Source organism: Cucurbita pepo, chromosome LG17 (assembly GCF_002806865.2).
Source record: "Cucurbita pepo subsp. pepo cultivar mu-cu-16 chromosome LG17, ASM280686v2, whole genome shotgun sequence".
Taxonomy (NCBI): Eukaryota; Viridiplantae; Streptophyta; class Magnoliopsida; order Cucurbitales; family Cucurbitaceae; genus Cucurbita; species Cucurbita pepo.
Genome location: NC_036654.1, coordinates 372,189 through 385,106, shown reverse-complemented (window position 1 = coordinate 385,106; position 12,918 = coordinate 372,189). Strand labels below are relative to the sequence as shown.

The window sequence follows — 12,918 nt, the reverse complement described above, 5'->3', positions numbered from 1 at the left end:
GTGCCTAAACTGAAGAATATACAAGGAGGACGCTGAAGAAATAGAGAAACAAGAACGGATCGACAGGTGGTATAATAGGCAGTGACGTGTCATGCGAAAAGATCGGCTGCGTAGCAACTCCAGGAATGAAGTTCTTTACGTGGATTTCACTCCCTTATTAACAACTTTTTATTTATTTATTTATCTATTTTCTAAAACCAATGTTCTCTTTTAGCATTATTTTTTTAAAGTATGTTTATTTTTAATAATTAAACTTAGAAACATTGTAAAAAATATTTTACTCTCTAGGCTACCTTTTAAAAACATTGTAAAAAAACATAATCAAAATTTAAAATATATATATATATATATATAATTTGAGGAAGGGGCATGATTTTATTTTTAAAATTTTAATTTAAATGTGCAGTAAAAATGTAATAAAAAAAGCTTATTAAAAATGTGTTAGCTTAATAAAATCCATGTTCCTTTTGGAGGGAGGGACTTGCTCGTCTCCCTATCTCTACTGAATGACATTAGTTTACAAAGTTGAACCCATGGATATAAATATTTGTATACACCCTAACCCTATCTCTTTTATCTTTGGGGTGGGGGGAGGACTCAAATCAGATAACAAAATTTGATACCAACAACTGTTTAACTTAAAGCAACTGTTTCTAAACTCGTCATAATAGAACAGCCCGGTGCGAGGATGTTCGAAACGTTCGTTCGAATGCAACACAAGAAGCTTCCACAATCCACCACTGTCAGTACACTACACTATTATACAGCCATCAACTACCTCCTCCTTGCCTTTTCATGTCAATTCATTCCAGAACTAACTTCCCTTCGAACTTGCCGATCCAAGACTAGCCTGGGTTCGTTCTCGCACGACGCATATTCACAAGGCAAACGAAAATGGAAGGAACTTGCAATGACCCTGCCATGAAGAGAAAACCTAGGATCCATTTACAGTCATTTCAGGCGAGGAGTTTGGAGGAATCAATGAACAGTCTTCTCCATTCAACTGTCTATTTTCTGAAGGATTAAGCAATTGATCAGAACACTTTTTAGAAGAAATTGGTGGCTTTTCTGTATGGTTCTCCTCGTCCAAACTACTGTTGCTATCGGTTGCGGTTCTTAAAGCATTCTGATCCTGCCCTTTCGGACTCTCGTGATCTGAACAATTATTCGGATCAATCAAATGGGGCTTAGGTTGCTGGGAGATGGCTGTAACCTTATCAGGCAGAACTGTATGGCTCAATGTTGAACACAAGGCAGCAAATACACCATTACTCATCTTGGGATTCCTTCCCAGTCGCAGCTTTTTCGCCTTCTCAGATTCCTTGTCCTTGTGAACGGGCCTCCGCTTCAACCTGAGAGTATGCAGTGATCCTTCATCTTCGTCCACTGTTTCTGACTGTTTTCGTGGCGGTGGCCTGTAGTTCTCATCGTCCTCTTCATCATCATAGTCAACAAGTCCACCACCGGGTTGAGGACTGGAAGAGTTGAAAACAATCAGAAACTGCTATTGTAATCAAATTTCAAGACAAAGCAAACTACAGTACCTTCGTGGAGGGTAACTTGCAGCAACTCCATTACATAGAACAGGTAAAGATTGCGATTTCTGTACATTTGAAACAGATGCAGTTGCAGTATCCTCTTCATCACTGATTGGTAATGAGTTAATAACAGCCCGATTTAATATTCTATTTAAAGAACTACGCTAAACTCTGTTGCATATAATGCTAAACATTACCATTTCAGCTTACTACATCGGGAAAAATGTATTCATTTCCTATTAAATTAGAGAAACAATGCTTACCTCTCTCCATTAAAATAGTCTTCTTCTTCTTTCTCCAAAGCACGCTCCTCGATTCTTTTTCTAGGATCTAATACATTAGTAGTTGTGCCTCTTGTACTAAAATCCTCTAGGCACTGCAAATAGAGATGTCAAACACAAAATAATACAAGTTTTGAAGGCAAAATGGGATATTTTAGCAAAAGAAAATCAAGAGTACCTGCTCATATTTAACTTTTAGAGACTGGATTGTAGCCAAATACTCAAACTGGACCAACTGATTCCAGAATGAACCAACTATGTACTTGAATAAAGATTTCAGATTTTCCTGCATGAAACACAACCATTAAATCAATGCTCGACTGGAATCATCAGAGACAGCATAGGTGTGGTAGGAAAGATGAAGACCTTGCAGATATACTCAAATAAATCTAAAACAGCAGAGTTGAGCAGATTGTAACGATTCCCATTAGCAATGAAGGCATCTATAATTGGTTTTAGAAGATTGTTTTTTATAAAATGATTGACCAGATCATCATCCTGCATATTGACAAAGAAAATAATTCAGTACATTACCAATTTCAATCCGATTCAAAATTGAATCCCTCGGGAAATGAACACAAAAGAGGGCTGCAATCTCATCAGTTCAATTTCCATGAATAAATACACGAGATAATTTTAATCTCTGCTGATTCAACTTACATGGCGAGATAAAATAGTACGAACAAACCGAACAGCTGCAACAACCAAGCATTTTTCCTTTCTTCGAGTCAGTAATAACACTTTATCTATGACATTATTCACGAGAAAGTTGCTCCTGAAAACAGAACAGAAAAAAGTAAGGATTCTTAACTTTTATAGTTGAGAAAACTTCAATTCTAAGATAATAGGAAAAAAAGGACAAAATATTACTTTATTTTATAAGGATGGTGGAGAACACAAAAGCAAAGCAGTTCACAAAGGTTGGATAGTATTTCAGGCTTTACTATGCTCTGATTCTTTAATACACTAGAGTGACCAATTTTGTTGCTCAATGTATGAAGACCTTCTGAAGGGCATGAAACTGCTATAACATCAATTAGTTTACCCAAATGATTCTCGTAAAATATCTCAACAACAGCTTCTCTCTGCAACACAAAAAACACAATATTGCAGTCAATGTAAAGTGGATACAGCGGAAAATATGCAGGTCTAAATATAGATTGCATCTAATATAAACTGTTAATGACAACTACTTCCAAGAACCTGGTAAAAATGTATACATATATAATCAGAAACATAAAAAATGACCTAATTCAAAACAAACAGACAGCATGGACGTCAATTAGTTATCCTACCACTGGGACAAAAGGTGAGCAGTCCTATAATGTGGCATAGACAATGAGGTCTTTTTCATAATGCTTCTGAATAGAATTTACAAAATGAGATCATTGTAATTGGCTTTTAGAAGCACTCATGGAGTGGCAATTCAACGCAAAGTCAAAGGCAAAGGCCTCCAAAATAGAGCATCAAGAGCTCTTTTCTGACTTCTTGGGAGGAGAAATCAAATAACTTTTTAAGGTATAAAGCCCTCCTTCGGTTCTTTTGTAATTTTGTACAGTTCAGGTTTTAATAATCATAGTACTTTTAAGAACATGCAACCCAAGTATGGACAAAGTAGAGGGGTCAATAGTAAGAACATGCAACCTAGGACAAAGTCGAGCAATACGACCTAACTGTAGTTACATTCTAGTTAAAAGATAGAACTCAACTATAAGGGATCATTTTGAAATGTTTAACCAAAGTAAACGTGATTAAAAACAGATGGCTAAGCAAACCTGAGCTGCTCCTGATAGCGAGTAGGAATCCAGTAAACATCGAAGGATTTCAAAAAACTGACAGTGCATCTCCTCCCCAAAATCTGTAATCAGGCCTTCAACCTAAAGTTTAAAAAAAAAAAAAAATCTGTAACAAATTCAGCTTGAAAAAAGGATTATTACATGTTGAGCACATCTAACTTAATTTATGTATCAAATATGCTTATGGTTACTGATCCTACTATGTTCACAATTTCACTCGCATCAAGTTCCCCAATATTGCCCATTACAGGAAGATAAGCACTAACCAAACAAGATTAAATAAAAACAGGAGCCTTTTCTTGAAATACTTGTTTCTTCGTATTTTTGGTTGGGCTCCTCTGCTTGTGCTGCTTTCGTATGGGCTCTCCTTTTTTCTCTTTTGTAGTATCAGCTAGAATTTCTTTTTCCACTTTTCTTGATGAAGGTTTGCATTTTCATTTTAAAAATACAACAAGGTTGAAGTCAGACAAACCAGATTAGAAAAACGTACCAATAGTCCTAGGAGTGGAATCCCTTCCTTCCTAACAACATAAGAACGTAGAAGATTTGGATCTTGGTTCAAGAAAAGAATAAGGATATCTGTCCTGCACCCATCCAAACAATGCATTATTGAGATGCCTAGACAAAAAATAAAAATAGGTGGAACAAAACAGAAGACAAGTGCGTTGATAAAAAATTGAGTAAAGAATAGTCAACAAGGCAAACTTTTTCCTTGTTGCTGAAAACCTAATCGAATGGCAGATTCTTAAAAATGTTCTTAATAGAATGGTCAGATGAAACCTTTAAGTGTTCATTTTTTAAGAACCAAAGAAATTTGCAATGAATAGTACGAAAGAGTTGACAATGTAAGAGTTCCTTCTTAAACATAGATTTGTAGAACACAGTAATAAAAAATATTGTTTATGGAAACATACTCGAACAATACCAAAATTTAATCAGAAGGTCGACATTACCCAGTTAACACAAACTTTTTATCTGGACTTTGTAATACATCAGCAATGACATCAAAAATTCCCTCATTCATAAGATCCCTGCAGAATTTGTAAGTTCACAATTTGAAACAGATCAATGAGAGGCCTTAGAAAACAGAAACTGGTAGTCGTCAGCATCTTAAACTAAAATAGAGAAATAATTAAAGTCCTAGGGTTTGATTATTTTCAAAAGAAAAAAAATAATAGTATATCATGCAGTAAGGTACCTAAATAACCTTAGCTGCTGAACCATCTGCAAGTTTTTGCTTAAACTGCAAAACTCGTGCAAAAAATGTACCTAACACAAAGAAAATCGATGTCATTTCAAATTGACTCAAAATATACCTCAAGAATTTGAGAAAAAAATTATAGCATTAAAGACAAGAATCGTTGATTGAACAATATCATGAGAAAGCCAAAAATACAGTAAGGGAAAGATAACGCTTAGAAGCAAAAGTACCAAATTCTTCTTAGACACTTCAGAGGTTGTTGGCAATTTCAACTTGACAAACAACTCCTGAATAAATGTATTGTCATCCTTCAACAAAGAAACGACCTACAATGAAACCTGAAGTTAGAGTGTGTACCATGTGATCAAAAACAAGCACATGGTTCCAAGAACCTACCAGCGCATTGTTTGCATGGATAATGGAATTTAGATTTGCAATTGTGGACTCGTCCAATACTCTAGCCAAAACAACATCCTAGCAAAGCAATCCAAGGTAACAGCACATTAACAACTAGCTCAACGGATAGAGAAATTGCATCTACCAAAGATCCAAACCTTTAGATAGCCAATTCTGTATGTTTGGTGTATCTTCGACAAGACCAATGGATCCTTGATGGGTATGGCCTACAAAAGTGGAAGTAAATAACGTACACGTAAAAACCACCACATAAGATAGCATAATGAGACCCCTGGGCCAACAGTCCTATGCTCTCATTTTTAAATATAGACAGCTAGGAAACAGCATTACCTCTTTGAAAATGACGTGCTCTTTTAAGAAGTTACGATGATGCTGGACATGGTCTACCTCTGGATCATCTAGCAATCACATAAAAAATAGAAGAACGAAATCATTGAGGGTAGTCCCCTAAACCTATATCATATAGGTAGAGCAGTATAAATAGGTAGAGAAATTAGCATAATATAGAATATTTATCAAGCCCACTTTTCAGACAACAAAACCAAAGACGTAGAATAAAATAAAACAAAAGAGTACAGAAAGCCTCAACCCACGTCAAGAAAGTTACAAATACCACCTTCCAATTAGCCAACGAGTAGAGAGTTCATAATCACAAAACGTCTGAATAAACCGGACTAAAACAGTGCAAGGAAAGCGAGATAAAACTAAATATCCACTAGTGTGCAACATATTTCTACTTTCAATATAAAGAAACAGTTATAAACTTACAGACAATCATCAATTGAAAAAGTAGCAGCGCTTACATTCTAGAGAACCAATGATGTCCATGATTAACTCATCTCCAAAAATTTTCTCAAAGATCTGTGAGCTATTTAGCATGACTGCATTTTATTCAAAAAATTAAACATAAAAAAATATAAATAATTGCTGGCAATAGTAGTAAATAGAACCGGAAAAGAATACTGACTGATCCCTCTGACTATTTTATATATCATGTGAAGACCATCTAGATTTTCCAAATCTTCGCAGATATGAAATATGTCCATCAGCTTTTTGAAAAAATCTTGCTGCATTACCAAAAATTGTGGGTCAAAATACTCATTCTTGTTCATCCAAGATAAAGATTTCATACAGAAGTCATAAGAGAACCCAAATTGACATGAAAAATCAGAAAGTTCCCCAAATCTTACATTGGCAACTATGAGTTCCATTAACCGCATTTGATCTGTAATCCCACTTTCAGTAACAACCTGAACAAAACGTATCAATTAATATGAAAGGCCGTCCACATCCAAATAATCAACAAGATAAGATAAATCAGGGGAGGAGGACATCTATCTCCATAAGCCAATCACTTTGAGAGTAAATTTTTTAACTTGTTTTATGTTTTCTTTGAGGGTGCAGGAAGAGCAAAAAAGTAGAGAGAGAGAGTGGGTACTCTTAGAGTCAGTTTTCGAATTGATTTATGTTTTTAGAAAAAAACAAATCTACAAAAGCATGTTCTTGTAGTCGCTCATTAAAAGTTCAACATGTTTGGGAGTGGTTTCTAAAATAATTTTCCAATTTGGTTAATTGCTTTAAGAACACGTTTTATCTAGTTTTTTAGTATTACATTCACACTAACCTTAAGTATTAGTGGCAGAGTCGATAACTCAATTGCAGGCAACTCCCTTAACTCACTGTTCATGCTGTGGAACGTATCATCTGGCCATATAAATGAAAACAAAGAATTATAGAAAACTAAAATTTGCCAATATAAATGCAACTTCTGTTTATAAATTAGCCACAATTTTGGTAAGAAACCAAGCATGCACATGATGATTTTCATATCAAAACTGGAACTCTAAACAAAGAAAGGAAGTCATGGGAGTTCCAACTCATTGCCATGATACCTAATTCAAACAAATAAAAACAGTGTTCCACTCTTCCTCAATTTCACAAAGAAACACATCTGTTCATTGATACTTAGGAAATTAAAATGCTACAACACCTTTTAGATTTGAAACTAAATCTTTCAAATTTAAACATTCAAATACTGACATGAGATGAACACAAAAATGAAACCTCTTAGGAAATAATTCCTTTTCAGCCTTCTCATAGAAAACACATAACATCCCAAACCTTGAAAGTGGAAACAAAGCCTATCATAAGTTCCTACTGGAAGAACAGTGAAAGAATATGTGAGGAAGGTTATCCCCACCTTCAAGACACAAAATACAGCAACTCCAGTTTAAAGACCAAGAATGTCAGGTTTTCAACCCTACCAATCGGATTGAATCTTTCCAAGAAGACTGGCCATGGAAAAATATTCACCTTTCTCTGACTTCCACGAAGCTAACATGTTAGGCCTCCTACTAAACATGTACATACAAGAAGGCACATGAGGAGGGAGAGTAGGAATAGTAGTTTGTTGGAAAATAGTTAGTGAGTGGACCAGAGAGAATGTTTTAGATTTGGTTTGTCTATTTTGTGAGATATTGTACTGGGAGAGGGAACACTCTCTTCCCTTGACATTTACGCTTATTGAGCTTGTCATCCCATCTGATAGTTCCAATAGACCATAAAACTCACCCATCTCCTCATCCTAAAATTTCTTGTGGTAATAATTCTCAAAGATCTCCCATTTTCATCCCATGCACCAACTACCACTGAATCTTAGCTGTCTAAATCCTGATAAGTTCAAAGCAAGTTTCCCACTCAAGAGCCAGAAATCACCTCAGTAAATGTAGCCTCCACTCCATAACAGTAAATCTACAACATTAAGTATCCTATCATGATACATGCAATGCAAAGAACAAAATTGAAAACGTTCAATGGCAAAAAGCCTCAAATAACTGGGTACTTACTGTTGAGAGAATTAAAATGGAGATTCCTTTGCGCATTGCAGATGTGATCCCTAAATAAGATGGGCCAACTTTCAGCTAGTATATCATGGGATTATTAAGGAGTGACAGGCAGATATTCAATAGTTACCAAATGTATGAACATCCAGTTGTCTCCTGAAAGCTAAGAGCTAACTCTGTAGAATATTCTGGATCTCTCCAAGAGATTATGGTATCTGCATATTAAGTAGCTGACTTTGTTAGTGCTTCAAAAACCAATACAGCCCAACATCCAAACCAACCAGGAATTCAAAATAGTGCAGGTACACATTGCAAAGAAAACTCAAATTGATGATACTGCTAAAAGTCTACAAGAAAAGAAGGAAAAACCTTCTTGCTTTCTGTAAATGTCATCTGAACTAATACGATGTAGAAGTAGAGTCTCACTGTCTTCTTCATCAACAACACACAATCCCAACTCCTCCGATCTCTGAGTAGAATTGAATTTACAGTCATATCACTGAAGATCATGTTAACTAAACTTCTTTGAAAGATTGCACAACCTCTTTTCTATTGTATTCTCTTCATCGATAGTTCAATGTTTCTTAACTAAAACAAAGAAAACGGGGGAATTCAGTCACTAACCTCCAAATAGTCAACAGTAACATGCCCTGTTCCTTGATCATCCCATTTTCCATCATCATTCAAACGATATACTTTGACACGCTGAAATTTGAGGGTATAAACGATAAGGATAAAGTACAACCTCTTGCAACAAATGAAATAGATAAAAATGTGTTGGCTGTTTCAGAAAGCTGAATTCTTGTTGCTAGGAATGGGTAACCATGAAATCAGTAACGTGTTTGTTTTATTGGCAGGAGTTGGAAATTACAAGATTTAAACCTTTGAATTGACCAATAAATTTATTCACAAGTCAAGCGCTATCTCATTGTTTGAGAAAACTGAGTTACCACTATGTACTGTGCACAAGGAGTCCTTGTTCTGATAGCTCTACAACTATACTTATGCCGTTAAATGCAACTCCAGTTAGTGCTAAAAAATTACTCAATATGCTTTGAATTGAAGTACTTAACCAGTGCTCCTTCGAATGGTGCTAACAGGTAGAATATCCATCTCTTACTGTAAACTTTTTAAATAATAAAATGTAGAATTTAATTATTTTGACAACCCTTCAGTGTTTCTCAGTAGCTATAATTTCTCAGATCCTTTAGGTGTTAACTATTCGCACACACTCGAAGCTTCGCAGTTAGCTTCAAACAATAAAGGTTAACCCAACCGTAGTCCAGAATAAGTAATTAGAAAACAGTACTTGCTTCTTGGATCGTACTAACTAGAGAAATAAACTCTGGGTTGCAGAGCAAGTTAAATTTCCATAAATAGCCAGTCGATGGATACAGTTACTCAAACAAACTCTCCAACGAAAGCAAATAAACAATTAACAAACAAATTGTACACCAAAAACGTACAACACGCAATACCAATTAAATAACAGATAGCAACATTCAGAGACCAGCCTCGTAACAGATAGCAACATTCAGAGACCAGCCTCGGCCACGAAATCATAAGGCTAACCACATGTCTGCGCCTGGCAGCACTCAGTGTCGAAGTACCGAGCTTCCCAATATAATAAACAACTCACCTGCATAGAATTGGAGGTCGCGGGAGATCTATCTGGGGCGCCCATACCAACTGCGGCTAAATTGACTCAACTTCAAAGGCAGTGTTGAAGTGGAGTGAACAGCAACGGAAATTGGTGCATGGAGAATTAGGGTTTTCCAATACAACGAAACAGGGAGCAGAAGAAACTAAATAGAGAGCAAGTATTTCAGTGAGAGTTGAGAGAAGAAGCCCTAAACGCCATGGACGAATCACTGGGAGCTTTCAATTGCTCGTATTTCGTCTGTGTTCCTCTGTGTTCCTCCGGTGTTTTTGTTTCTTTCCACTTCTCGAGCCGTAGGAAAGATGGAAAAATTATCTCACATATTGGAAATAGAAACCGGAATTTTCAGTTATGCCATTCATTTTTCATAAAATAACAAACGGACCACTTCCCCAATTATGATCCCGTCATTTTACGCGCTCTTTTTTTCCCCCTTTTACGCGCTCTTTTTTTCCCCTCTTACGCGCCCTTTTGTTGCCGTCTGCCGATTAAGGTTGGGGACGATGATGGAAAATATTTTGCAATACTCCAACCATATTATCTCTGCTCTCTTCTAAATTAATCTTTTTAAGTCTTCCTCGAATGAACTCGATCAATTCTCGTTAGAGCACACTATCTATTTACAACCTCGTTCAACGTTCAACGGTTGATTTACTATGACTAACACCAAATATGTCATCGAAACTCACGAGGACTTTACATATACGGTTAAGTTAAAGACATGACTTTGAAACCATTTATGTGAGCCAATCGACTTCACCGTATCTCTATAATGATATATGAATTCTCTCTATCTACCAAATGTGAGATTTTTGTTTGTCTTTCCACCATTTGCATAATGAGATAGTGCAATAACGTTGAACACATGTCAACACAAGCATAGCTCAATTAACATAAGCATGTGTAAGCATGTGTGCTCTAGGTCAACTTATAACGTTAAAATATAAATACAATCATAGTAGACAAATTTTACTTGATTTTAGGGCACAATATTATCTCTTGAACAATGTAAGAGTTTTCGTCGCTCAAACGCATTGAATCCCATAGAGTTCACATATTGGCTGGCTCGAGATCGACGAGGAAGGTCTCTGCTGCTCCGAAGTCTATCCAAATTCACTCATTATTAGAGCTGGTGTTGTTGGCCATGGAGCAGCACTTCACGCTGTCAAGAAGGTAGGGAAAGAAGCTTTGGTTGCTCGTTTCTTTCATTTTCGAGGAATCGTTTGGAGCTCGAGTTTCGAAGATGGAGCAATCAGGAAGAAACTACCAAATGTTGAGAGAAAAGTAAGACAACTAACTAGGTTTCCCTCCTATAACATAACAAAGATTCTCTTAATAGGAAGAAAAAGCTCGTAATCTCTCATCACTTGCCTCATGACCATTATAGGACTCATTGCGGTTAAAGACGCATAAAAATCTTAAAATTTGAAGCCTAATATTCATATAACTACGTGATGAAACACACGAAAAGAAGAACAAGGAATACGAAGCTACCTTACAGAGCCAAATGAACTAGGAAAGAATGTCCCATTGGCACACGTCCGAAAACAAGAACATTCATGAACGCCTATTACAAAGGGAGTTCCAAGAACGTTCTGTCCAAAAATCTCTATGAAAATATCTCAAACAAAAGACACCTCTAATAATAGCAAGGAATCATAAGACAATGAAAGCCGAGTTAAAAGTTCGTCCCGTATTCAAATCCAAGCTAAATAAGAGTGAAGAGAATAAAAACCATTGGAGCAAAGAGAGAAGATAATCGCTTAGCTAATATGAGTGAAGAGAACATGAAAGTAAAAAAAATGATGTGTATGAAGATGTAAGCAATAGTTAAGACCTTAAAAAAAATGCAAAACTGATAGTGTATTGTCGTAACCAGGCCGTAGAAGCCTCATCAAAATGGAGCTCGCTACAACAAAGTCAAAATTACAAGACTGCTACTAAACAAAAACAACAGATAAAACAAGAGGTTCAATAGAAAATCAAACTTATATCATAAAAACCCTGAACTTGCCGCATCTTGGCGTCCTACTTTACTCTTCCTCAGAAGCTGTTTCGCCACTCTTGTTGTTGTGTTTCTTCGCGTACCTCTGGTTCCTGAGAAACTTCGGGTCCATCTGCAAGCAGATCCACGAAACAAAATCAGAAAAATCAAAATGATTCTGAAAATAATATTTTATACAAAATAATCGAAAATTGATTCTGTTCATGTATTTCGTACTCCTTTGGTGGAGGTGTGGCGGTGCTTCCTTGGTTTCTTGATGCCATTCCTATGGGCTTTGCGGGACTGATTGTGTGCCGTGTGATTCTTCGACTTGGCCATCTCTAAAGACAACAGAACAAAGAAGCACAAAAAAGAAAGTGAAATAAGAAACTGAATCTACGCCGATCTTCGGAGTAAATTAAATCAGTAGAGAGAGAGAGGAGTAGAACAAACCTTGAACTCTGCGGTGGCTGCAAATCCTAGGGTTTCCTTCGCCTCCGCTCGGATAATCGCACGCAAAGAAAATATTGACCTATTTTAGTGTTATGGGCAGCTGAACTTGGGCTTGGGCCGAAGTCTAATTCTGTATTATATTGTAAATGGGCTTGGGCCGAAGTTCTTATTCTGTATTATATTGTAAATGGGCTTGGTCATTCGGCGAATAAACATGTTTTATACCTTAATTTCAGGTGTCGAGGTCGCCATCTTGACACGCTTAGGATAACCTTGAGAAAAATTCAAGTTCCATATTTATTGTTCATCCAACTTTGTGGCTTCGTTAGACCTTAGGAAGGTTTGTTTTGACCACACACAGCACGTGCACGTGCATGTTTAATCATCTTCATTCAAACAACTTGCCTTTACATTAGGCTAAGTCCTTTGGCTCGATCTTGTCTCTACTCGAGTCAAAGGTCTCTCCCAACAACACTACCCCTGCATCACGATGTCATCCCATGTCCCTGGACAACTTGGGCATCTTGGCTTGCTCGAACACATCCGTTGGAAACTAACCCATGTATCGATCTTCTTATCAAAACATCCCGAACATCCATCCATCTGGGTAATATTGAGACATTGGACACTCCCATATCCATTTCATATAATTTACGAACTCCGTACTCGATACACGAGTGTATGATCTAACTTTCAACACATGGGATGGGGCGCGATACCGTCGCACCTGTGTCACCTTGATATT

At 36.6% G+C, this 12,918-nt stretch overlaps 2 protein-coding genes across 4 annotated transcripts; both read right to left on the bottom strand.

The window, feature by feature from the left end:
• Positions 1-427: 427 nt before the first annotated feature.
• Positions 428-10,093, bottom strand: LOC111778464 (serine/threonine-protein phosphatase 4 regulatory subunit 3-like). Of its 3 annotated transcripts, none has more exons than XM_023658302.1 (24): positions 9,716-10,088; positions 8,701-8,781; positions 8,446-8,545; positions 8,207-8,291; positions 8,080-8,129; positions 6,858-6,937; positions 6,424-6,483; positions 6,201-6,300; positions 6,037-6,114; positions 5,564-5,631; positions 5,371-5,439; positions 5,213-5,290; positions 5,047-5,142; positions 4,814-4,884; positions 4,569-4,646; positions 4,106-4,199; positions 3,595-3,696; positions 2,690-2,904; positions 2,480-2,594; positions 2,186-2,317; positions 1,998-2,105; positions 1,802-1,914; positions 1,545-1,646; positions 428-1,475 (listed from the first exon to the last, which is right to left on the bottom strand). In XM_023658302.1, the coding sequence occupies exons 1-24, from the start codon at positions 9,758-9,760 to the stop codon at positions 935-937; spliced, it is 2,661 nt and encodes an 886-aa protein (XP_023514070.1). In that variant the 5' UTR covers positions 9,761-10,088; the 3' UTR covers positions 428-934. The 3 variants fall into 3 exon arrangements, with proteins under 3 accessions (XP_023514070.1, XP_023514071.1, XP_023514072.1); XM_023658303.1 differs by having other exon boundaries at positions 1,240-1,475; positions 1,545-1,603; positions 9,716-10,090; XM_023658304.1 differs by lacking the exons at positions 428-1,475; positions 1,545-1,646; positions 1,802-1,914; ... (2 more) ...; positions 2,480-2,594; positions 2,690-2,904 and having other exon boundaries at positions 4,106-4,194; positions 9,716-10,093.
• A 1,452-nt stretch (positions 10,094-11,545) lies between these two features.
• On the bottom strand, positions 11,546-12,263 carry LOC111778463 (60S ribosomal protein L29-1). The gene is made up of 3 exons (XM_023658301.1): positions 12,174-12,263; positions 11,958-12,061; positions 11,546-11,853 (listed from the first exon to the last, which is right to left on the bottom strand). The coding sequence occupies exons 2-3, from the start codon at positions 12,057-12,059 to the stop codon at positions 11,770-11,772; spliced, it is 186 nt and encodes a 61-aa protein (XP_023514069.1). The 5' UTR covers positions 12,060-12,061; positions 12,174-12,263; the 3' UTR covers positions 11,546-11,769.
• Positions 12,264-12,918: the final 655 nt, after the last annotated feature.